Source organism: Pseudopodoces humilis, chromosome 8 (assembly GCF_049639895.1).
Source record: "Pseudopodoces humilis isolate 2021_Gansu_Grassland_sample_001 chromosome 8, ASM4963989v1, whole genome shotgun sequence".
Lineage (NCBI taxonomy): Eukaryota > Metazoa > Chordata > Aves > Passeriformes > Paridae > Pseudopodoces > Pseudopodoces humilis.
The window spans coordinates 33,962,501-33,989,424 of record NC_142207.1 but is presented as its reverse complement, the minus strand read 5'-3'; the positions used below and the strand labels follow the sequence as shown (position 1 = coordinate 33,989,424).

Here is a 26,924-nt window from a genome sequence, read left to right as displayed (position 1 = left end):
TGCATTTTGTGCTGATAGTCAAAACTTCCCTCCATTAGTGGCATGTGGGTTTATCATTTTCTGATAGGCACAGTTGGTTGTGTATCTGTGTTCATGGCTGATTGATAGCCCACTGTAACAGCTGTACCAAGGGAAATGCTTTTGTCTGTGGTGGCTTCTTCTTTATTGGATTTTTAAGATACAAATTTAATAAAGCTCGGTTTTAATTAACAAAGTAAATATAAAACTGAGTTATGGGTTTAAAAGGAAAATGTACAGGAACCCCATGACTGCACAGAGGATCTGATTTTTTTTTCAGCCTTGAGACATATTTAGTCTTCTGCTTATTCTTGTCTGGCAGAAACATTTCTTATGCTCAGAAAGGTTAATTATTTCTGAAAAGAAATCAAAATCACCAAAGAAAAAAATCCTTAATTTTTAATTATAGGTGGTTGTTTATTATCATAAGGTTGTTCTCCTGTGTATTTGATGTGTGGCCATATTCTTGTTCTCTCTTATTGTAAAAGAGCGAGTATCTTTATAGGCTTTTTTTCCTTAACTGAGGTTTCTTTAGATCCCTCTGAGTCCCTCATATGCATCTGGCAGGTTTCATTTTAATTTACACTGAGGGTGCTGCCGTGGCCTGCCTGGCACTGCTGTTCTGGGGAGATGCAGCTGGTGGGTGGGGCTCGCACTCCTCTGCTTGACCAGCTATCATCTCTGTGTCACAGTTAGACAGCTAAACTCAAAGCTCAGCTTCAAACTTGCTTGGACTTAAAGCACCTCTTCCCTAACTGAGGAGCAGATGCAGAGGAGCAGCTGCAAGAGAGGTGTCAGCACCCCTGGCAGGGTCCAGTGTGTCCTGGCCACGCTGCCCGGGGACGCTGTGTTGCATCCCAGACTGGTAGAAGTGTGAATCCAGAGATCTCAGCGTGGCTGCTGGAGCCAAGGGCACTTTGTCCCTCTCGTGCCAAGTGCTGGCATGCAGACGAGGACATTTTCTCCTTTGCTGGCCTTATGCTGAGGGCAAGGCTGGAGCCAGCTTGGGGTGAGCCGACACTCCTGACGGTGGAAGGGCTTGGGCAGGGGCAAAAGCCTGAGCTGAGCTTGCTTATCCAAATTCTTGCTGTCACCCAATTCTTCTTCCCTGGTGAACCAGAGAAGTTTCACACACGGCAAATTCACAGGACAGATGGATACAGTGGGAGATGATGCTCCCAGCTGGGGCCTTGCTTTGGCTGTGAGCTGTTCTAGGCCTGAGCACTGGGCCCCACACCAAAGAAAGTGTTCTTCTCCAAACTAGGGAAGAACAGAGGAGGAAAATTGCTTGTTGTTTGCAAAAAACTCCTCAGCAATCCCCTGAGAAGTACCTGGCAGCTTTTGGGTGAAAGATAACCACACACTTAAAAACTGCAGACCAGAGCTGGCAACACACATGCACCTTGTGCAGTGGCCCAGTGGGAGTTTTGTTGAACCACTGAGGGATATTTAGCTAGAAGGGTTAAAAGGGTCAGCTTTGCTTTCCAAAAAAAGTGTCTGACAAACACCCAAACTTGTAATTAATTCCATAATTACCAGGATGGTTTTTAGGTGGATGTTGGTCCAATTCATGTGAGAGTATGAGCTCTTCCCAAAATGCACATTTAGCAGTGCCGTCATTTCCAGAGAGCACTCAGACAAAATGAGGAGGCAGCCTCTAGGAAGGAGTGGGGAGGGTGGTTTGGGAGCTTTTTATTTTCCTCTCCTGTCGCTATGTTCATGTAATTGGATATTTTCTCTGCTCACCCACCCAGGTGCTCAGCGTGTGTGGGACTTTGTCTGGGAGACTGGCTGGTAAATTTGACAGGCTTTTTATTATCTTTATTTTCATTTAAACATTGATATCACATCTCATTGCCTTCTCTTGGCTGTAATTAAAGATCCTGTGGAATTAAGAAGCATTAAATTCCTTGAGATTTCAGCCTTGGGAATTTGCCCAGAGGCACACAGCTTACAGGCCTTCACTAGGCTTCACTTTCCTGGAGTCACCTCCCCCTCCTCTGCCTCATCCAAGCCTTTGTAAAATGAGCCGTCTTTTCAATTTTGCTAATTAATTGCTCTTGCCAGCCAACAGATGTTTTGTAGCCTTTGAAGACCAGGCATAGCAAGGTTTATAACTTCTGCAGCCTTACGCTGCCTATGCAATTTGAACAAGGACACCTGAAGCTCAAGAGACAGGTTATTAAAAACAAATAAAGAGTTACAATAATTTGAAGAACACCATCCCCCCTTACTCTGGATTGGACAAACATTCCCATCCATTTACCAATATTTTTTTAAGTTCTGGGCATTGTGCTCCTTGGACTGAGAATGAAATTATCATTCAGGAATTATTTGTTGTAGAATTATTTGTTTATGATTTTTGATCTTAAAGGCTGTGGTCAGAGAAGTCACAAAGGTAACTTTGGGCATTGCAGGGGAAGAGATTCAGACATGAACCTGACTTAGCTGAGCCCTGAGGCTGGGAGAGGAATTGCTTTGGTTTCCCCTGAGCAACTCTGCTCATACCCCAGGGGCTGTTTGTCTGCTCCCCCTCTCTTGTCTTCCCCTATTTGGGAAGGCCTTCAGCAAAAAAATGACCAAGACTTGTTCTTATTGCTAAGGATAGCAGTTAGTACAGCAGAACTGGTGGGTCAGGGCACTTGATCTTCCCTCCTGTTGTCTACATTATTAAAAATGATCTCACTGAAACAAACACCATCAATCAGTGCCAGCTGCAGTTTAGCAGGAGTGTAGACAAGGACAAACCACACATTTGCTGCCTGCAGAGAGAGACTGTTTGGGCTGGTTTAACTGCAGTAAAACACTGGAAGCAAACCGACCCTTTTGCCAGGGAGAATATATATTATGCTATCAAACATGACCAGGAAGACAACCCACCCTCCTGGATACAGAGTGGGAATGGGTCAGAAAATGGCACTGCTGAGAGCTGAGGATGTCCTGTTAGTGACGACATAGATCTCACTGCAGTTTTACTTCCATGTCACAACAAGCCACAGCATCTCTCCTGACCTACTGCAGCATCACTGAGAGCAGTTTGGGTTCACTGCAATTCCTGTGCTGGGAGAAGAAAGGGGTGTCTTGGGAGAATGTTTGTAACCATCAAAGTATTGATGGAAGGAAAGAAAGAAGAGGGTTTTCATTGTTAACTTTAAAAAAGCCAGAATGGAAGGTGATGTTGTTAAAATTAGGATTGGTGGAGGATGAGCTGCTCCTATTTAAGAGCAGCCAGAACAACTAGGGAACACTTGAGGAGAGTGATGGTGGTCTTAAAACAGTGAATGAACTCATGCTGAACTATCTCTTCTGCTTAGCACTTTGTCACCCATTGCTTTAACTCCCTGTATCCAAAGTGCTTATTTTGGCATGAATTCACTTGTGCTTATTTGCCCCACCTGAATGTCTGGTTCAAGGTTAATAGTTTGTCATGGTTTGACACCTTCCCAATGCCAGGCACCCATGAAAGCTGCTCACTCACCCTCCCCTGACACAGGTGGGCAGAGGAGAGAAAAAATGAAAATTAACAAAGGGATCATGATTTGACATAAAGACCGGGAGGAAAGACTTCAAGGGCAGAACAGGCTCAAATTAAAGTTGCAAAGTGAATTTATTGCTAGCAAAATCAGAGGAGGATAATGAAAAGTAAAATAAGCCCTTAAAACACCTTTTCCCTCCCATTGCCTACCTCCTTCCCACCAACAGTGCAGGGAGACAGGGAGTGAGGATTTTGGTCAGTTTGTCACCTGAGGTTTTCTTCTGCTGCTCTGGGAGAGAAATCCTTCCCCTGTGAGACCATGGGGTCCTTCCCACAGGAGACAGCTCTCCGTGAACTTCTCCAGCATGGATCCACTGTCAGGAGCAGCAGCTGTCCCAGTCCTGCTGCAATGTGAGTCCCTCCCACGGGCAGACAGTCCTCCCCAAACTGCTGTGCCGTGGGTCACTCTTCCACAGGGTGCAGCCCTCCAAGGACAGGCTGCTCCAGCCTGGAAGCAGGGCCCTCCCTCCATCGGGTCTTCCATGGATCACAGCCTCCTCCAGGCATCCACCTGCCCTGGTGTGGGCACCTCCCATGGGCTGGGCATGGATCTCTGCATCCCCCATGGATCCCCATGGGCTGTGGGTGGATCTCTGCATCCCCCATGGATCCCCATGGGCTGTGGGTGGGTCTCTGCATCCCCCATGGATCCCCATGGGCTGTGGGTGGATCTCTGCATCCCCCATGGATCCCATGGGCTGGGCATGAATCTCTGCATCCCCCATGGATCCCCATGGGCTGGGCATGGATCTCTGCATCCCCCATGGATCCCCATGGGCTGGGCATGGATCTCTGCATCCCCCATGGATCCCATGGGCTGGGCATGAATCTCTGCATCCATCCCCCATGGATCCCCATGGGCTGGGCATGGATCTCTGCATCCCCCATGGATCCCCATGGGCTGCAGGGCACAGCTGCTTCACCATGGTCTCACTGCAGCCTACAGAGGAACCTCAGCTCTGGCACCTGGAGCATCTCCTGCCCCTCCTTCTGCAATGACCTTGGTGTTGCCATGTTGTTTCCCCTCACATGTTCTCACCTCCTCCTCTTCTCTGACTGAAAGAAAAATCTGTCCCCCACTTTGTTTTGATTTTTTTCTTAAATATGTTACCAGCCTTTCTCACTGGCCCAATTTTGGCCAGCAGCAAATCCATCTTCAGAGCCCTCAGGGACTGGCTCTTCTGGACATGGTGGAAACTTCCAGCAGCTTCTCACAGAAGCCACGTCAGTGGCCCCACCACTACCAAAAACCAGGCTGAGCAAAACCAAGACATAGAGTAAAGAAAATTAGACTGAATTCTGGATTTCTTTTCCATAACAGCCACATTTTAGTGGTTTCCACTGTTTCACTATTACCTAATGACAGATGCACAGAAATGGCCATAATAAGGTCAAAAGGGTGTGGTCAAATATGACCATCACAGAAAGTGTGGGAGTTTTGGGGACAGAGAACTGTTAGCAGGAACATGTTATCTGTGTTACCACAAGGGCTGGGCTCAGCTGCATAGACAGGCTCCCTGACACCCCATCAGATCTGAAACCTGATTGAAATGTGCATTCAAAAGCAAGAAGCAGGACTGACAGAGACCTCTTAGCAATTATGGCAATTAAAGGGGAAAAAATGGGAGTTGCCATAGTAGGGGCTCAGACCTTCTCAAACCTATGAACTTACAAAGAAGGCCTTACTGATTACTGTGATTAACACACATGTTCTTCACTTCACAGGCCTTCTTTCTGTTATCTGGCTGTTCCCAGCCACAGCACTGGGAGGGCAAGTACAATCCAAGGTCTTGCAGATTGTAGGAGCCAAGGAAGAGTCCTTCCACAGTCCTCTGTGCAGGAGGAGGATTTTCATGTCATTCACCCAGTTTCAGCACAGGAGAGCCACTGAAAGGCAGAGGCACCTCCTGCCTCAGACAAATTTCAATTAAAATTCCTATTTGAAGAGTCAGCACTGTATCTCAGGAAAGGTTAACAGTGTGGCATAGAAATGTGAAAGCATACTTGAACAGATCCCATCCAGAAATTTTAAGCTCAGCAGACACAGACTCCTCTTTCGAGCCCAGAGAAAAGATTAGTTGGGTTATGCAATTGCTGGAGCTGGCATAAAACCAGCTGCATGCCAATTACTAGCCTGTATGCAAATACTTGTACTGAAATTCAGGATGCAGCTGGACGTGGGTCTGGGCACCCTTCCAGGATTATTCCAAGCCACATTATGATAGTTTTGAAAGAGAAGGGCTCTATGGAGCCAGTAATTTTTTACAGCTTTTCAGAAAACGGAGGAAAGTACCACTACATCCAGATCTTGACTATTTTTTTTTTTTTTCAAAGAGAGAAGGAATTTCTGCTTGTTGATGCCAATCAGGATGTACTTGAGGCACTTGCACTCCAAGACAGAAGGCCATCAGTCTCTTTGCCAAGTTTAAGGCCTGAGTGCCAGATGTGCTTGGGATAGAAAGCAGCCTGCTTGATTTGTCAGGGGCTGTATGAAAAGAGCTGGAAAATACACCACCAGATAATGCCAGAGCTGGAGCTCTTGGGGGTGCTGTAGGGAAGCCCTGCTGCATTCAGATGCCCCTGGCCTTGCTGAGGTTTCTGTTCCTACTGCTGCTTGATTTCCACGTAGAAATCTGGCCTGGATGCAGCAGCAATGCCAGACAAATTGCCATGCAGCATTTACTCTTGTAGAGAGAGCTGATTCCAGGAGAAAAGGGACATGGCAGTCTCACAGTTACTTACCTTAGCTGACAGAAGGGATAGACTGAGAGCTGCCACCAGCATGCATGAAACATTACGTGATCATTTGATCAAAATATTAAGTGTTTTGATAAAACTGTAAGGTTTAGGTTCCTGTGTCTTACACCAGAACTCTGAGCAGGCAGAGGTGAAGGAGGATGGAGAATGCAATCTGCAGTCTTACCCCCTGCACACCTGGACTGGTGGCTCACTGAAGAGTTTGTGGAGGAATCTGCAGCTGGTGGAAATGCCCTGGAGGTGCTAGGAGTTGTTGTAGGGCTGGCATGTAAACATGCTACCCCTCAGTAGCAGGAGCCACTCACCTGGAGAAACATTCCAATGGCAGCATGTTCTCCAAAAGCTCTGGAGAAACTGTGAGGAAAAATGAGTGCAAAACAGCTGTGGTGAGTCAGGAAAGGTGGTTTGGTTGTGTGTCAGCTGATCAGTGTGATGCTGTAAGGCACAGGTAGCATTTCAAGAGGGCACACAAAGTGACACTGAGGTCTGTTCAGCCTTCACTGAACGAATTTGGAGGGTGCCTGACGCAGAAAACAAGGGTTGTGAAAGACAAAGGCAAGGCAAGCGCTGATACAGCTGCTTTGGGTCATTACACCAATTTATGTCCTATATGATGCTCACTGTTAAAGATAGCCAGACAACAGAAATAAATTCCAGTACTGGGGTATCTGTCAGAGCCTCCAGGCTTTCTGGAGCCTGCTGGATACCAAGGAGACTTTGCCCTGTTGGTGCACCCAGTGCACAGCACATCATCGCCTCTTCTGTTCTTTTTGTGGACACAGCAGAGGAAAGGCAATTTGGTTTGGGTTCAGAAGGTTTTAATGATGTTTGAATACTCGGATGTCCACAGCTGGGTGTCCTGGCTGAAACCCATACTCAGAGGTGTGTTTTTTGGAAGAGCTGGAAGGTAAACACTGCCCAGGAGTGGTGTGTCATCAGAGGATGCTGAAGAAGCACACACCAGTACCCTGCAGAACCAGCTCACCTCTTCATGAATGTGCTCCTGTAACTGGGACACAGGTATCCCCATCAGGGAGGGCTGGGATACCTGAGGATGAAATCATGGATGCTGTGAATGAAATGAGTGCTTATTCCTGGCTGTTGGAATATTGCTGCTCTTACTGAGTATGAGAGTGTCTTCCAGGGTGAGCCAGCGATGTGTCGCTCTCTCTCTGGATAGTAATTTGAAACTCATCACTGATTCACCCCAGTGACTTAAATGAATGCAATTTTCTTTTTGCTAACCAAAAAATCAGAAGATTGAAGGGCAGCAGTTTTTTCATTCATCTTAGTCCACATGTCCCCTGATTATGAAATGGGGGACAGTGACAATGGTTCTGTATTTTAAATACTGGAGCATTTATTTATACATGCACGTGATGTGCTTATAATATATTCCATCTTCCAGGTGGGTGCTTTGTATCACCAAATGCTTACCAGTAGGTAAAAGTTTAAAATTAAGTATGCCTTCATAAAAATTGAGAGAATGAATTGCTAATGGAGTGTTGTGAGTACTGCGGTAGTAGATGATTAATAACTGTAGAAGGACATAATAATTTGTGTTGGAAGAATATCCAAAGGTCATCTAGTCCAATCTTCTGCTAAGAGCAAGGTAACTTCAGACAAGAATCAGGTTGTTCATTGTTTATTAGAATCTCTAGAGATGGAGATAGCACCAGTTCTCTGATCAGTCTGCTCCTGTGCCTAACCACACTCTAGCTGGGAACAATACTTTTCTGAATTCTAATCAGTGTTTCCCATGTTTCAGCTGGTGCCTGTTGCCTCTTGTCCCTAAGAAGAGTCTGTGTTCCCCTCTAGTCTACCTTTAGGTAAAGGCTGACTGCAATTAGATATTCCCCCTTCCCAGTCACCACTTCTTTAGGCTTGTTCTGCCTCTTTCCCTGACTTGGAGCAACCCCCAGGAAGCCCCTTGGATTGTTCCAGTTATAAGGTTTATATCTGTTAATCTACCTGTCAACCCCATGAATTATATTGAGTAAACAGTAACTCAAGGCACTTGGCTTCTAACACCAAGTTCAGAATTTGCCTGGACAAAGTGAGGCAATTAGCATCTCATCCTGCAAATTAATATCCCTGTAACAGAGCCAATATATTACAGGAAAGCTCCTCACCTGAAAAGTCAACAGGGTCAAACAGCTTTTGAAAAGCTCATGATGGGAAAAGAATGAGGTGGGTAAAGCTGTAAACAGGTAGTGCTGCTCCTGCAGTTACCATCCACAAAGGGAATGGCAGAGCTGGGGCTGGTCAAATAGTGCTATGTTCTGCCTGGTTATTTAACATCAAGGACATCTAATGCTGATGGCAGGGGTGTGGTTAACAAAAATAACCTTGATTTGCATCTCCCTCGTCAAAGCAGAGTAATTATTACAGAGCAAAAAGCCTCCTCCAGAGGGGAGGGGAAGGGAATGATTTAAGTGTAAACCTGGGCCTGGCTACTTCAGGGAATCGGGATCCAAGCAGGCAGAAGCTGCTGTGGTCACTGGAAAATGGCTTAAAGGGAGAAACCACTAAGATCAGTGAATCTAGCAGGATTAGGGACCATTTCCTCTAGCACAAGCCAAGTTTAGTGGGTAAAGAAAACCAATTACACTTTACAACAGGACTGTTTCTGATGAGCAGAACCACATCTTAAACCGAGTTCACACCCAAGTGTTTTCTGCCCTTTTGGATGGGTGCAGGGGTTTTGTGTTACTCTTTGGATTCAGCTGTTGCTACTCTTTTCTGTAGTATTTTGGGTCACTTTCTCCATGCATGGAACCCTTTGGGGCCACGTGTCTGATGCATCTTGTGCAGGCTGAAATGGTGAAGTCCAGCAGCCTGACATAGACTTGCACACATGTACGGGCACTTCCCAAAGAAAAACGTAATCATGGAACACACCTTGTAACTCTGGGGTGTTTATCCCAAAGGGCTGGATATTTTGCAGTGTTTTTTTCCTTTTGCAGAGTTAATCAGGTAAATTATTTGCTGTCTTATTTTAATAAGGCCATGAAAAGGAAGAATTCAAGGCACTCACGGACAGAGGAATAATCCAAGTACAAATGTCTTCTCTGGATGAACCTGTTCATGAAACAGATATTCCCTTTGGGGGGATGGCTAAAAAAGAGTTGTTGTCCTCTAATGAAGCAGCTAAATGGTGGCAAGAACCCTGTGAGCCTGTCTTCACACAACTCTGTGGTGAGAAGGGTACCCCATCCAACTCAGTGAAAGGCAATCAAATGATCCATTTTTATTTAAGCAGCAAAACAGGTGTCTAGGATTAGAAGATTTATTCTCAGGTTCTGCAACCCAGTGTTCTTAGTTATTGAGCAGTTGGAAGTACAAACCCACAGGCTGCACATAACACTGATTGCTTTTGATAGAAATAAAGAATATCTTGCTGTTACCGTCAAGCCTTGAAACTGACTTCCAGCTAATGACCCAAATAAACTGTACTTGAAATTGTATAATTGAGATCGAAGGCTGTCTGGGGCTTCTAGCTGGTACACAGATTCCACATCCATGAGCTTTTGAGTATGGTCATTGAGCTGAAATGGAGAAGGTTAAAACTCTCATTTTCATTACTAAACGCCCCCCATCTCCCAATACAAATGTGACATTTCAATTTTGCACAGTCCAGCTCTTCTTAAATCATCTGTATAAAAACTTCAGATCTTGATTGATGATGGATGAGCTATTGTCTCCTAAAGCACCCAGTTCTCATTACCCTTTAAGACAGAACTTATTAATGATGGACCTGAAGTGCTTTCCTAGTGGGTCATCAGCAATGAGCTATGCTGAGGGATCAAAAGACTTGGTTTGGCATGAAATTTCCAGACTTGAGCTGTTTTCAGATGATGCATTCAGCATCTTGGGTGAAATAGGAGAAGAGATCCTCATCACTGGGGTGCTTATGGTAAAGATGCAGCCCTGTCAACCTGCAAAGGTGCTTCAGCTCGAGTGAGGCTGACCTTGGAAATTCAGGTGTCATCAACAGGTGTTATATAATACATACATGCAGGATATATCTGTGGATGCTGGGGTGTAAAAGACAGCTGCTTCCTTCATATCCAGTCAGCTTGATGGTGTAAGATATATTCTGGTTTTCTTTTGGACTGGTTAGAGTGGATATGCCCCACAGTTTTTCCTAATTAACTCCCTCCCCTTTCCCTGCCCACTTCAGGTCCCGTTCTTTTCCCTCTCACCATGCCATCATCCAGTTCCTTGTGCCAACTGGTTTTGTAGCACCAGAGAACAGCTTTTCATTTGCAACCTGGAATAGCAATAGCCATTCTATAACCATTTTTGTAACAATTTTAGAAACAGATTCTAGAGCTAAATAGATGTTTACAACCCCCACTGCATATAAACATACATGAGTAACTTTCACTCCAGGATACATTACAGAATGAGAATATGGATTGCCAATTTAACCCACATTAGAAATTGGATAGCAGACCATGAGGAGTTATACTGTACACAAAAAAAAAAGTCAGCTCAATAAAATGCCCTTTTAACAGATGGAAGAAGAAAAGTGGTTTCCCTCTCTGGTGTAAAGCAGACACCACCCTTGCAGAGCCAGTGTCCCTTTGCAATTATTGTATGCTTCTGGAGGCTGATAATGTGTTATTCGTGACTCCAATCAAACTCTGAGTCCCTTTTTGAATTTGGCAGACTAAGTATGAACTATGTGTGATGTACCTGTCTGTGTTCCTCGTTTGCCAGAGACCTGGACGTTTCCATTTCTCCTGCTAGTATTTATTGTATGGTAGGTTACCAAAGTCTGTGGGAATGTTTCATTAGGCTAATGAAAGCAAGAAAATAGCTGCTATAACAACAGATAATACATTTCTGATTTCACTTCCTGAGTAAATAACCCTTTAAGAGAATTTTAATAACATGCAGGTATAAGTTCCCCACAATCATTTGAGGGTAATAAGAAAAATGACAGAATTCAGTGGCAAGGACACATGCTGATTTATTTTTGTCTAACTTTGTTTGCAGAGTTATACTGCTTTTAAGCCAGTAGAGTAGTTCTAATAAGGGAGATGATAAGATTTGCCATTCACTTGAGAATCAAGTGGCAAAAGCCCTTGGTGCTACTCCTTTGCTCCTTTTGCAAACCAGGAGATTGTGGTACCCTGAAGTGTTACACCTTGCAGAAAGATGTCCAAAGTTGTCTGTCACCTCTAGGAACAATTTTCCCAGTGAAACCTAGTGGGTCTTGTGCTTAGAAATCCCCTTTTGTTCCTTGATGTCCCTGAGCAGGGTGGAAGCCCAAGGGTAGCACTAGCTGCTAGCAGGGTCATATTTGGAGTAACAGTTTCCCAATGTCCCAAAAAATTGTTTCAGAAGACAAAAATACTCACCCCCAAAGGGTATTTAAAATATGTTTCGCTCTGAGCAGTCTGGTTTTGGGTTTCTCTGGCAGGAGCTGGCTTTGTTCACAAAATTCACTCAGGGATTTGGCATTCTGTCTTCTGCTCCAGCCTTGGAAGGAGTTGAGCAAAGAGGCACCTCAGATGTTGTACACAGGAGAAGAAACCTTTTTGCCTGGCTTCCACCTCTGGCTTGCCTGCACAGGCAGAGATCCTGCCTTTCTGCTCCTGTTCATTGTTTAACTTTATCTCTCACTTTCAGGGCTGTAAATTAAAATGAGATGATGACTTTATGATGATGAGTTCATTATACAGCAGCTCTATTGTATATTGATTACAGTTGTGCTTCATTTGCTTAACATGTAACAGGGTTTATTAGCTCTTCCCAGGCATTGTTCTTGCTAAGAGAGGGCAAAGAAGTGCAAAATGCATTTGGAGTTTGAGTTAGTGAAGCCAATGCGTCTGTGCTGATTTACACACACCAAGGATTCGGTGTAAAGAAAAGTAGGATAGCAGATTGTTTTGGGAAGGTGGAGTGGAAATGAGTCTGGCTCCCAGAGAGCACAAAGAGTCAAATACAAGTGCTCTAAAGATTGTACTAAACTTTGAACTCGGTGTTGCTTTATATCCACAAGAGCTCACCTTTGTTATTACTCGTGTTTGTTTGCACCTCAGCGCATCACTGACCTAGAAACCTTAATTCTGTCTCTGGTGAAAAATGGTGCAGTGCAGGGAAAATGGAGGCTCTGTATCCTGTTTTTGGGAAAAAGCAGCAGAAACAGCACTTGCTATTCAGTGATGAGGCAAGTCAGAGCATTTTTTGTGGTTTTAGTAATTCACCGTAGAAAGTGTTGGCTTCCCTGAGGTATAGCATATGGTACACTTCCTGGTTACCTTTATGCTGAAAACAAGCCTTTCTCCACAAATTGAAACTATTAGAATTACTTTCCTGCTTTACAGAGATCCTGCTTTACAAGAATGTGTCAAAGTTCCTAGCAGGAAAAAAACTTGGCTAGGTGGAAACTCTTGAAAGCCAGAAATGATGCCAGTTCAGTGTGCCAGCTGATACAGGAACTATGTAGAATTGTATGTGTGTGTTTAAGAAACTGTAAATGCAGATTTTACAGTTTTTTCATTGTTTTTATGTTATTTTTAATCAAAATCTGGGCCATAATGGATTAGGTAATCCAGTGTAGCTGGGACAACACAGAGAAATCATCATTAATCACAATTTCAAGTGTTCTTCTAAGCCCCCCCTTTCTCCCCAGAGGAAAATTTTTAACAGAATCTGTATAGGGTTTTTTTTTTCTGTGATCATAAGAATATTATACAGACAGATCATTGCTATATCTCTAATCTGGACTGCTTCTCTGTATCAGATTATTATCATTGTTTATATTTATAAGCCCCTTTTCAATGAAAAGCCAAGCTTTTAAACCAGAGGTTTCTAAGAAATAGTAATACTGATTTATATGGTGGGGAGATGTATTTACAGATGATCCTTTATTAAATACATCCCTTGATTGGGGGCTGCCTCATTTACATGCTGTGGCCTGTAAACCCTGAAATTTAAAAAAGAAATAAAGCACAGTAATTCCTTCCTTGGTGTGTGTAAATGTTTGCATTCCCACTACAGCTTTTGAAGTTTTCCTGGCAGATGAGGATTATCAGACTGCTTTAATCATTGCTCCTGCCATAGTCAGGAGTTACTCTGCATGTCTCTGTGAGAAGTGTGGCACTCCTGGATCCACAGCACCACTTCTTGTCATTCCAAGGTGCCATTAGGATCTAACCTTCAGCATTTCTCTGCTGAGGCTTGAAGCTCTGACACTGAAGGTTTTGGACTCATTGTTCCTGTTAACTTTCATGAAAGTCATGTGCGCTGTCTCCTGCTTTGGAAATAAAAGAGACAGGTTAAGTAGAGGAATTATGAATTTGAACAAGGGTTTAAGGGGTAAAAAAAATAAGTTTTTGCTCTAGAGGAAACCCTGGTGCTACCATCAACAACTGAAAGATCATTTTCATGTTGAGATTTGATATATCAAGTCTCTACAGGCAGGGCAATAGAGTTGGTTTTTTTTTTTAAAAAAAACTGCTATAAATATGAAAATAAAAAGAAAACCCAACAAAACACACAAAAGCCCCACAACCTAAGAAGAACCCCAAAACTTTTCCCTGTTTAAAAATCATCTCACTTTAACACAAAGCTTCCAGCAAGGCATGTCCATAGGAGTTTTGGGTCATAGTGTTTGAGGTCTGGATCATTGCTGTGAAGTATTTGGGTGTTTTGGAAGATGGTGTTACAGCAGCACAGGCTATAGCAGAACATCTTCTCCAGACCTGGTGCTGACTGGCCCCTTCTCATGTCCTGTGGGCCCATCACATCACAGTTCTTTATTATAAGTTTTAAGCATTTCTGCAAATTAATGAAATGCAGTATAATGTGATTGATTGATTGATTGATTGATTGTGTCTTTAAAGTCATTTAACTGCTGAAGGTTATTTTACCCACAAAATACAGAAGTGTTCCATACATTGTCACTCTGGAACAAAAGGTAAACAACTGTGTGTCAGTCTTCATCAGGTTTCTTCTGCATGTGAATAAAGGGTTCCTGTTTACAAATACTGTGAGCTGCTTGTCCTCCAGTTTTCAGATTATTAAATCAGATTACAGTGAGAATTTTTTTTTTGCATTTAAATTTCATGCCCTCTCTCCAATGCACATTTAGCAATAGATCTAATCAGCTGTCTGAACTCTTACAAGTCCATTGTTCTCTTGTTCTTCTGCACAGAGATACTGAATGGAGGGGTGTACGTTGGCCAGAACAAATTCCTCTGCTTCGCAGACACCATTCATTGGCAAGACATCGTGCGTAACCCCTGGGCCTCCAACTTCACTCTGGTTCCAACAAATGGCAGCTCAGGATGTAAGTACTGCTTTTATTCACAGCCTTGTCATCTCCTCAGCATGAAACAGGATAAATATGGCCACAAGTTTCCCCTGATCCTCTGTTACGGAGAATTATATTGGTAAATTTTCCTTTCATTGTTCCCTGCATTTTTTTTCTAAGTTTGTTTTCTACTTGGAGGAGCACTTAGCCAGCTCTCAAAAACAGTGTCTGTAGAGGGTATTTGTGAACATCATAGATTTTCTGAATTTTCTCCCATCTGCTTTCCCTCTTTTGCATTTTCTTCTTCTTCTTTATTGCTAAAGCCACTGTGGTGCTGTGGAAGCGCAGACGTTCCTGTTTGCTTTGCATTTGTTCCTGCTGCTCAGGCTGGTCCTTGAGTCACAATGGTCTGTCTATGGCATCATAATTAGCTGCTGGAGTAATTATGGTAAAAGCTCATGGATATTTTGACTTTAGATGAGAAGTGAACCTCAAAGAAATAGTTATCCTATTGTCTTGTGTGTATATCGCTGAAGAGAGAGAGAGAATTTGCAGAGGATGGAGTGTTCTTCACAGTATAACTAATCATTCTTTTTACTATGTTTTCTTTATTTTAATGCTTTCCATTCCAAACCTGAAATATCTAGAGTTTCTCCATTTCCCCTTCCCAAGAATTATTTGCCTTTAGTGAATCATTCTTACGATTCTTGCAGCAATAATGAATTGTAGTGAATGATGGTGACAGGGATACAGAGTGTTTAAGCAAAATATTCCATAATGGAGTAAACTGCATTCAGAATGAATGCTGTACTATTAAACAGTACCCTCAGGATGTACCAACATTGAAATTCAGAGACAGGCTGGGAAGAAGTTGATATCAGGTGTCAAAGGTGGCACCACAGCAGACGTATTGTTCTGAGCATTCCGGATATGGGGACATTCTGGATTGCTTTCCATATCTGAAGGTGTCCCTCGAGCATGGATAAATGACTGATTGCCTCTCTAGCTTCCACTACAGCCAAGAAACATTTCTTCTCTTGTACATTGGGAACTCAGAAAACAAAAATAAAAATAAAATGTCAATACTCTGGGTAGAGACCATTCGATGAATCCCCATAATTTCTAAGCAGTAACTTGTTTTTAACCAGGTGCTTTGTGGTGTAATAGATTTTATAGAAGGCTGACTTGCTTTTGCATATTTCATCTGCTCCCCTTACTACCAGAGCACAGGCACTTGAGATAAGGCTTCCTCCAGGAGCCTGCCAAGCTGCACTGCTCCTCCACATCCCAGCTCCAGAGCTGAGCCTCATCACTTCTGCCTTCTGGCTGGAAACCTGACATAGTTGTAATGCAGCCAGCTCTCTTATTTGCATCTTAAAAACCCTCATCACTGCTGATGATCAGTTCTAGGCAGAACCAATGAAACCTTTGAAGGTGAGGGAATGCCTGTACCCTTTATTGCTTTGAGAAAAAGACTTGGTTCTTACTTTGTTTTGTTCTGTTATTGGGTTTTCTTTTAACCTTTCCCAGTTCTTCAAGACAAATGCTCCTGCTCTTTTAAAAAAGCAGCCAACATCAATACTATCTTTTTGAGGTGCCAGAAGTTTCCTGGTGGCTCCAGAACAGGAAGAAGATCCATTCTGAGTACTTTTAGAATCACATCCTGAAAGAAAAGATGGCAAATATTAGTGCCCACACACAATCAGATGAAAAAATGTATGTAGCCAAGTCCAGTTTTCTTCAAAAGGTTTTTTTTTATTTCTTTTGAGTTGTTTTGAAACATAGGGAAGAAACAAATTGTGTTTTGCCATTTGTGCTTGATAAATAAGATAAACAGCATTATTTCAATGATTGAGAGCTATGTACCAAGGCAGCTTCATTAAGATAGCCACCCAAATTTTACTCTATTTTTCCTTACTTGGATGAAGCAGTGCACAACTGGACTGTATTTAACTTGATAAACATAAGTATCTCCTGAGAAAATCGATCCCATCTCAGTACAATTAATGAGTCCAGTAAAATTTGATTAAATAAGCTAATCCAAACCATTTCTGTCTTCACAAAATATAAACCACGTCATACAAAAAGCCACCAAATGCTTAAAAAGGTCCAAAGGCTTTGGGTAACAAAGAACTCAGGTACAGAAATCACCATTTAAAATAGCCTGTAATTAAATACCTGTCTGCACGTGGGTGCATGCATGTCCTGTGCACACACATAGGACCTGGAGAAATGAACATTGAATTTTAACCCTGGAAATCGGTGTAGAATGTCATTAAATGAGGACTATGCTTCTCAAGTTTGGCTCACATGTCACTTTTCACAAACTGCTAGGGAGTGAGTGTTTGCTGTGCACAGCCTTGCTTTTCTCCACTGCTGCAAATGATGCTCAGTGAATTACAAAGTTCTTTCCTGCACAGACTGTGACTCATGCATTTCTGGATCCAGCATGTGTATGTATCTACTGTTTAAATCTCAGGTGTCTCCTAGCCAATGGAAACCTTAGCTAAATCCACTGGAACTACAGAAGTATGTGCTGCTTGGCATTACTGAGAAAATCCCAAAGTCAGAATATTTTCTAAAGGACTACTGGGTTTTACTGTTTATCTATAAACCTTTGTAGGAGGGAATGTGAACCAGCCAAAGCTGCTGTGTGAAGCTCAGCAAAGTCCATCTAGCAGTAATTCAGGGAAGCCTGTGGAAGATCCTGTAAGACCTGGCTAGCAGCAACTCGTGCCACGTTTAGCCGTGACTGGCAGACTGGAGGGTAACTTATGCCCCAGGAATTGTGAGGGCTGTTCCACTGAGCACATCAGGAGTGGTCCCTGGCAGAGAAAGCATCCAGGGACAGAGGCTGTGACCTGCCATGAGTGTCAGGATCTGGTACGTCATCGTTCCAGCAGGAGCAGCACCAAACACATTTTGGTGCTTTGCCATCACTGGCGTTGTTTACAACCATCAGTAGGGGGCATAAAGCCTCCCCAGAGGTGTCTACACGTCCAAAAGATCAAGTGCCCAGCCTCAGAGAAGACCCTCATGCTTGCTGGGCTTTGGCCATGGCCAGAGGGACTGCAGCAGGTTGATGTGCATGCAGTGTCACACCTGGGCACCAACATGGGTGGGAGCTTAGGGCACAGCCTTGGCAGGGACCTGACACTGCAGGTGCCCATGCTGTTCCCTTCCCCAGCCAGCTGGAAAAGCTGACAGTGGTCTGACTTCAGGGATAATTTCACTTGAACCCTCCCTTGCTGTTCCAGTGCAATCAGCAGAGGAAGACAAAAGGGAGGAGTGAAACGACGCTCCGAAGGAAAATCAGTCCCCTGCCTCTGTGCCCATTTCATAGCTGGGATCTGCCAATTCTGGCAATCTCCTTCATTCACATCAGTGCTAGACAGAAGAGAATATGGCCAATGAACTGTGGGAATAAAGCTCCTCTGATTCCCTTCTTCACAGGCGTTCATTGTCACATCAGTGCTAAGGAGCCAGTTGAAAAGGCCATGGTGTCTTAAACACTGACAGAAATACTGCAGATATGTGAATCCTGAGTGCTGCTTCTCCTTTTTTCTTCAAGTTCTGATCAAATGCATGCAGAAAAGCTGGTGTTGGAGGCCTCTGAGTGACACGGTGTCACCGTTCAGATGCACAGAGGAGGTGGCTGCTGGCTCAGTGCTCAGATAAACAAACCCTGCACCAGGGACCACACGTGCTTCAGCTCTCCCAGGACACAGCCTCTGTGCCTGGCATTTTGACTCACAAAACCACTGAAATATTTACTGCTTGCACCACCTTCCCACACTGTTATCTTGTAGCTGAAGCTTTTGGAATTAGTTGTAACTTGAAAGCAGCCTTCTCTTCTGTTTACCCGAATTCTGTGCTGCCAGCCTGGGGTTTTAAGCTGAGCACCTTGCAGTGGGAATCTCAAAAGCACTTAACTCTCCAAGGAACAGAACTTCCCCTTTAGGTTTACATTACTGAAATTGTTTCTGCAACACTGAAAATCTATTTTCCCTCCTTCCAAAAATCAGCGATGAATTCAAGCATTGGCCGAGCAAGCTGCAAGCCTTGCTTTGCAAGAGCCACCTGTTAGCACATCCACTTTTTGGGTTCAGCCCCTTAACTGAGGAGCTGGAGGTAGAAACCCAGGGTGCAGCTCTCAGCAACAGTGCAAGAAATAAAGCAGGGAAAAAGAATTAGGCTTCTTGCCTAAAAGACCACAAGATTAGTAGAGCTCCCTGAGCAGCTTTTGGGAGAGTCTAGTGAAAACCTGGCTGCTTTCATCTGTGTTTTCAATGTTCTCCTCAGTTTTGTTGTTAGCAGGAACTGGGCAAGACTCACATTTTGTCAGGTGAGCTTTTTTACAGGATTTGTCAAAGACCATAGTATTAAATTGGAGTTTTCAAAGGAACTTTACTTGGAGCTTTTGTTTCACAGAAAGACTTGTGGAGTTTGAAGTGTTTCATTGAGGTCACTTCCATAGCCAATAGCATATGTTCAAATCAGTCAGTAACACTCTTAGAAATACTGAAACTATGGATGCATGTTCATGATACAGCTGGTGACTGGGTAATGGATGCAAAAATCACTCTCCATTTTCAAATTAAAAAAAAAATTAAGTTGCTTTTCAAGGAGTTATTAAAAAAAAAATAAATGCTGGATTGTGTGTTGGCATGTGCCCAGAGTTGTGCAAAATAAACTCTGTGAAAATTAAATCCATTTTAAAGTATCTTCCTGAAGATTCTTCTCAGACTCTGAAGTGCAGTAAGATCTCTGGAAAAAAATTCCCTTTACCAATCTAGCTTTTCAACTGAGTGCCTGTCAGCTGTGAATAAAGCTGGAATTTTTGGCAAGGTACTTTTTCAGGCAGAACAACTTCAGTTCCTTGCTCTTCACAGCGTGGCACTCCTCTGTCATTGATTTGAATCTAATTGCAGCCTGTGGTGTGAGAACACCCCAGTTCTGAGCTGTGCAGAAGCACTGCTGTAGAGTTACAGGGAGAAGAGACTTGGTCTTCAGGAGTGTGCCTGTGGCTCAATAAATCCCATGGTGTACCTGTGACTCAATAAATCCCATGGTGTACCTGTGACTCAATAAATCCCATGGTGTACCTGTGACTCCATAAATCCCATGGTCTACTCCAGAGAAACACAGCTTGAAAACTCGGCTCTTCCAAAACTTGGCTCTTTTTTGCTTGTTGATTCATAGATTTTTTTCAAGGGCCAAAAGAGCCTTGAAATATCATTAGCTCTATTTCATCTATGTAAAAGCCTGGGATATCATCAGCTTGCCTGGTGTGGAGCTCAGCACAGCACCTTATCTGCTAACCTGGCTTTGAGGTCCCAGTGGCTGTGGGCTCTGGTGCTCTGTGCACTCTCCTGGCACTGCTCTGGAGTTCTGCAGAAGTGCAGCTGTCCCTCCAGAAGTTGGTTACTTTTCAGTATTAAAAGGAATAAAACCAGCTGCCTTGAATCTGAGTACAATTGTAAATCATAGATGTTTCATCTTCTACTTTCTCTGGCTGGCTCAAAGAGCTCTTCTAGCCAGCTTTTTTTTCTGTGTACCATGTCATCAGCTCACCTCCTGACCTTCTTCCAAAAGCTGGACAGGTAGGGCTCTCCCATCTCTCACAAGCAGGAATTTCTCTCCAGCCCCAGAGTAATTTTCATTGCCCATCAATGTGAACTGTGTATTTTTCAGCTTGCTTTTAGAAGGCGGAAGCCAAAGCGTGCGTGGCATTTTGTTCCTGATATAACCAATAGAAGTAAAAATTATACCCTTTGTCTTTCAGCTTTGTGTGAGGAATTTGGTGTTCAGGCAGTTCTGATATCTGAGTGGTTTAGAGACTCCCTTTTTCACCCCCAGCAAATACAGCCTGTGTGTTCTGTTCTGAAATATGCAATCTTATGTTTGGCTCTATAAAAGTCATTTGGTGTGAGTGACTCCAGCTTACCCTCCAGCCTGGCTCACTCTCTGACACTGGCTGCTCCTCACTGTAATTTGCTGGGATTTCATTCTTCCTGTCATCTGTACACTTTATTGCCTGGGATATTTTAATAATTTCTAAACCTTTGTCTGGAATATTAAGAAGTGTCAGTCCTGGGAATCCCTGAGGAACAACACCCCAATTGTATTATAATTGCTCATTTACAGCTACTTTTGGAGACTCTCCAATTAGCTGGGTCTTAATGCATTTTTCATATGTTTTATTAATATTGAAACATAGAGACAAATCTAATTAAATGTTTACCATTTAGCCAGTGCTTTGCATTTTAATTAAAGGTACAAAAAATGGACTTCCCAGCTGCGTAGCTGTTTATGAAGTCAGCCCTCTGTACTCCTGGTAATCCAAGCTGTCAGTGACCTTACCAAGGATCAGGTGTCTTTGGAAGCATTACAGCTCAGTTTGACAAACTTACCCCTGTATTTGGTTGATGGGAGTAAGTGCTGGCTCTATAATTCTTATTTTTTATTTTTATTTTTTTTTCCTTTCTTAATTTCTTCTGCCACACTGTCTTTGTGAGCTGCTTTTTCAGGTTAACCTACCCCACTAGCCCCCATAAATGAGCATTTGCTGGGCCATTTGTTCTACTGCCAGTTTTCCACCTGCTAGCAAAAGCAGTAATAGGGTTTCTAAAATACTCTTCTTTAAAATATTACAGAAATTGTAACAACCTGGTAGAAACTGAGTTTAGCAGAAATGTCTTTCTGTCAAACTAGTTTAAGGCCAGAAGCTCCTTACATTTTTTAAAAAATTGTCATAGGAGAAAATCAGCCATGTGGATATATGTACATTCTTTTCAGCAGAAGTATTATATTCTTGTAGTGTGTTTCACAAGAAGCATGAGCTGATATTTGCATGGAATCTTGTATAAGTGATAAGCTTTATATTCTCCCATGGGTATTAAGAGTCTCTGTTTGGAGTTGCTGGCAAGGGATGTGGGTGAATTTGTGCACAGCCATTTATTGCAGCTACAGAATGGGGCCTGATGGGTGGGCAGCCCCTTGATTTAATGTTCAGTAGTGACCCTGTAATTCTTCACCGAGCACAGTAACTCAGCTTTTGTACCAGTGCTGGCAATATTAGAAAAGAGTTGTTTTTACACAAAGCCGCTTACCTGGAAATTTATACTCAGGTCAGACCATTGGGTGTTTAACTCTGAAGTAATTATGTGATAGCTATGAAGAATAGGGGTTTGTCAGATCCTTGAAATCTCTCCCAAAAGCCCTAACCTTACACCAGTTCTCAGGTGTGCTGTGCCTAAACTGTATAAAATGCTGTTCCTGTCCACACCAGTGTCTTCAACTGAGCCACCCAAAACAGACTTCTGCACAGGAGCAGTCCTGCTGCCTTTCACAGCCACACTGGTGAAATTTGGAGTCTTGGATCAGACTTGGATCAGAGCAGGAAAAGGGTGGAGTCCTTTCCCTCAGGTGTAAAAAAGCCATTGGTTAGTAAGGATTGAGGAGAGGCTAATGCAGTGAAAATAAAAGTACAGGGAAAGCTTTCCTTCAGACCAGTGGATGCTTCTTTAACAGGAGACAATTACGTGTAAATAATGAGTATTTGCAAACCAACCCCCCAGCCCTCAGTACCAGGACACAATGAAAAAACCACATTTTGTCCAGTTATTCCTGCAAGGTATTTTGTGGTTTTTCCAAGCACGAGGATTTTGCTCTGCAGAAGGCCAGAGTAACAGCAATATATTTATGTATGCTGGTGAAAAGAAAAGAGGGAAGTGACTAATCCATGCTTAAAGCCACCTTTCAGAATAGCTAGTGTATCATTTTTGGTGTACATCTAAATTGGAAACTACCTACGGAGAAAATGGCATTGCAGAAAGTATACCCTCAAGACATTTGTTACTGTGGAGTTTGTTAAATTATAGCCTTTCATTGAGGTTATTACTTGGAGTTCAATTAACATTTTAAATGTATGTTTGGAGACCAGCAAACAGGGCCTCAGCAGACAGGTGGTCTGGATACAGAACACGTTCCCTGCCGCCAGCATCACCATGGCAAAGCCAGGAGGAGAAGCTGTTCTTTTCCAAAAAAAGCTCCAAACACCTCAACTGTTTTGTGAAAGCTCCTTCCATGTGGCACACGCTTCATGGGCTTCAAGCACTGCACTTCAGCAGCAGTTCTGGTTTCATGGACATCTCAGTTGGAAAGAAAATTTATATCAAATAGACAGAAAGTCCCACACCTGCCTTTTCTTCTTTCCTCTACATGGAGGCTGCTTTTCCTTCCATTAAGGAATCTCTAGTCCAGACAGAATTTATTTATTTACCTGGGATTGAAAGGCAAATGTAGTAACAGAAAAATTTGATTTTAAAGAACAGTTTTTGCCAAGCAGATATATCTGAAGATGGAGGAATACATTAAATCGAGTGGTTACAATGAACTCGATTTGCGTTAGAATGGCAAGCTGAACTGCTTGAAGTTGCCTGTAATGTTTTTTTCCTCAACCCAGAGCAGTGTGTTTTAAATAAAGGGAATCAGTTTAGCTTTCTAGTAAATACCTTCAGCCAGCATTTTCAGAAGGGATTTGTCAATTGGTGACTGCCCTTGAAAGAGATTTGAAAGGCAAGCGGACGTGGCATCTAATGGAAATACGATGCCTCTCACAGTTGAGTTAGTGAATAAAAAATAAGTAATGAACACAAAATAGAAAAAAATAATGCTGTGAGGGACACAACTCCTTATGCTGTCAGAGCCCAGCAAAGTAACTGCTACAGACATGGGGGTTTCTAGAAGTCATGGGCACAGAGAGGAGGGCACAAAGAAAACCAGGATTAACAGTTTCTGAAGAATCTCAGGCATGGGCATCTCTTGGCACTGAGAAATATATTTTGCAAAAATATATACAAAAAAATGCACAGCTTCAGAACCAACTCCATCCCTGCCAAACTGCTGACCAGTTTCACTGAATATCTTCCTCCCTTCTTTTAGCACTTGCAGGGTGAAAGTCACTCACCCAGTGGCAGAGGTGACCATGCTAATGTAGAAAATATGACAGTGCTTCTGCAGTTACAGAATTGAAGTAGGGCTCCACACAGTGGTGTGTAGCAACTGTTGGCAAATGCTTATCTGTTAATGGCAACCTGGGTGTGTATAATGTGTTACTGCACAGCACCTGTTTGTGAGCAGGTTGGTGTTTAAGCAGTGTACTGCAAAAGGGAGAGACTTTCAGGCTGAATGAAAGCATTCCTCTCCATTACAAGCTGCTTGTTTATCACAAGCACCGGTGTTCCTTGAGGAAACGACCCCCAATATTTAAAATTGCCTAATTGCATGGTGATTGCCAGATTTGTAGTGAGTGGGTGGGTGGGATTGGTCTCTCACAGCAAGCTTCAGCTGTTCTCATGACCTGCCTCCAGTGAGCTGCTTAGGAAAAGGAGGAAAGAAAGAGTATAAAGTCAGCTGCTGAGTAGTGTCTGCAGGATCTGGGAGCTGCTGTGTGTCTCCCACCCTGCATGTCCCAGCCCCCTGCTCAGATGGGTTTGGTTGGTGCCTCACAGGGATGCTGCCAAGGGGCTTCTCTCAACACACTGTTCTGCTCCCTTCATCAAAACCACCCCAAGCCTTTGTTGCTATCACATCTGTGTTTTTTAAGGATTTTCTTAGGTCTGTTTGTTCTGGCAGAAACCATCAGAACTGTCACAAGAGTTGCTGTCCTGTGGACAGCCTGGCTAAAGGGCTCTGGCCATAGGTCTGCTCAATCCCAAGGCAGCTTCAGGGTCTTTCTGGTCCCTTCACACCTCCTGGAGTATTACACCTACATGACAGTCCCATCATGGCCAAAGCATCACCTCCTAGCAGATCTCTGATAACTGAAGATTGCCCAGGAAGTTGCAGTTTGTAATATGTATGATTATTTTCATTAAACTTTTGTGTATCGCAAACACTAAATCTGAATATCAGAGTATATGTCCAACCATCGTTTTCCAACAGAGAAAGGGCTTCTTTGGTCCAAGTATTGTTCTGTAATAATCAGTTTTGTTTCAAATAGCCAGAAATAAGTTTAGGGTAAGCAGATTAAGAGGTTTATCCAAACTTTAAAAACTAGCCTAAAACTGGACTCCGGATTTCATGGGAATGAAAAATTCCTTTCTAGTATTTCTGTATAATTGAGTCAGAAGTTGATTAAAACATTAGAGGTTCTAAATACACTCTGCCAGGCTCTAGAAACACTACATGTGAACAGGAAAGAATAAATTTTATGAATGAAATTTTAAATTAATTTTGAAAGACAAGCTCAATTTCAAGTTCTGATTTCCTTTCTTTGAGGTTTTTACTTTGTTTAAAAAACGAAAACTGTATGTGCCTCTGTTTGAACTTTATTAGTGCTTTGGCTGCATTACAGGAACATACAACAGGACACTGCTTTGACTTATGTGGTATTGACTGACTTGACCTGTTTGAGGAGCTGCTATTAAACCCACACAAGAGCACTCTGAGCTGTGTGTTTGAGTTTGTTGAGAGCTTCCTTTGAAAATCTCATCTAATGGTGCAGGAATTTTTCTCTCAGCGCTGCACATCCTGTTCCCCCCAAAAAAGCAACTTATATCTGCATCCTTCCGCTCTCAGCCGAGCTGTGCATCAGCCAGTAAGTGCTGCTGCTCTTACAGACACAGACCTGGCTCCAGGTTTATTCCAGGCACTGCCACTGATGCCCACATGCTCCCCTGCTGTTGGCTTGTTTGTGGGTTTGGATTTCCTGTGCTGTCACACCGGAGAAGTGCCAGGTCTGAGAGCCTGGGCTCTGATCTCTGCTAGGGAAGGATGCAGGTGTCAGTGCTGGGCATCGCAGTCACTGCTGCTAAGAGGGGAAATGTAGGTGCTTCCAGACACCCCCATGCAGGGGGAAATGCTGAGGTGAATATAAAGGCATAGAAGATGTTGGCTTTCTGTGGTCTCTGTCTGCTGGAATCTGCAGTGCCTTCCTCTTACAGACCTGTCTTCTGCTCACACTCAAATTTCCTCAGTAAGCCAGACTTTTCTCCCCTTTTTCTCCACATTATCAGCTCAGGAGTTCTTCAGGGTGTGGGGGAGCAGGGTTCAGTTTCCTATTTTGCATCAAGGCATTCAAATCTGTACGTCCTGACTCTCACCTCCCAATGGAAACTGCCCCAGGCTGGTCTTAGTTGGTGTCTTTTCTATTTTATCTGTTGAAGTTCTGAGGTAAATACATTAAGTTAAATACAGAAATAGTGCTAGGGGCTCTCTGATCCATGGCTTTCCAGTGATCACGGCCACTGAGCTGCAGGGCATGAGCCCACAAATGGTTGTGTGCTGTGCCCAGCTCTCTCCCTTTGGGTCAGAAGAGCTCCCCGTGTCAGGAGAGCTGTCCTGGGGAGGGATGCCTGCCAGCTCTGTGCTCTCCCCTTCCAGAGAGCAGCCCCCAGACTGTTTCTTGGCTTGCTGACCCAAGAGGAGAGAGCCTTCATCACAAGAAGCAAAGGCGACAACAAGACGCCTAACGTGGACACCCTGGGTGAGAGTTCACACAGAGGTGCTGGAACAGCACCCTCCTTCCCCACAGAGGAAAGAGAGAATAAAAGCTACTCCAGCATTTTGAAGGGGCCTGGGGCTGTGATCTGTGTGCTTTGGGGATGGCCTCTGGAAGGGATGTGTTTCATCCTGACCCCAGAGCAGAGCCCCGTTAACAGGGACCGGGCTGCTCTCCCCTGCTCCTCTGTGGGAGGAGGGGCAGTTACCTAGGGATGATTTTTTTAACAATAATGATTACAACAGAAGGATTCCTGAGGCTTTGTTGTTCTTGATGAGCCTGCCAAGCAGCAGGTATGACTTGACCTATCCTTTTAGCCTTCTGGCTGTGTCTCCCCATTTGCTCAGCATCCCTGTGTGCATGTGCAGAAGGCATTTGATGCTGATTGGAACTAATTCACCATCACAGTGGGGGGAATTCACTTACATCGCTCTGTGCTAACAGCTATAAGCAGTGATAATTAATAGCTCCTAATTGCTTAATCAGTGTAGTTTTAGACTATGTCATATGTGAAGGTTTTTATTTTGTGTGGATGACTAAACCCCCAATTAATGCATCGAGTCACACAGCCTTACCAGTGCTGTCTGTTCCAGACAGAGAAAAATAACCAGTGTCTTCATTACCCCCCTCAGGTCCCTTTCTGTAGTCATTACTGTGGCCTGAAGACATTTTTCTGTAGCAGCTGCAGTAATGTTACAGTGAGCTCCCTATCAGCTCAGAGCTGTCAGCAACAGATATGAATCCACCAGCCCGAGCCCGTTCGGTGCTGCTGACATGCTCTTCTTGACTTTCCATTTATTCCTTTACCTCTGGTGGCCAATCTCTCTTAAAATCAAAAC

General features: G+C 43.5%; 1 protein-coding gene across 1 annotated transcript in view; it reads left to right on the top strand.

Moving 5' to 3' along the window:
- ERBB4 (erb-b2 receptor tyrosine kinase 4) overlaps positions 1-26,924 on the top strand; it is a 337,006-nt gene that overhangs the window by 144,496 nt on the left and 165,586 nt on the right. Inside the window, exon 4 of the mRNA XM_014257738.2 lies at positions 14,481-14,615. Coding sequence (XP_014113213.1) covers positions 14,481-14,615 — 135 coding nt within the window. The remainder of the gene's footprint in view (positions 1-14,480; positions 14,616-26,924) is intronic.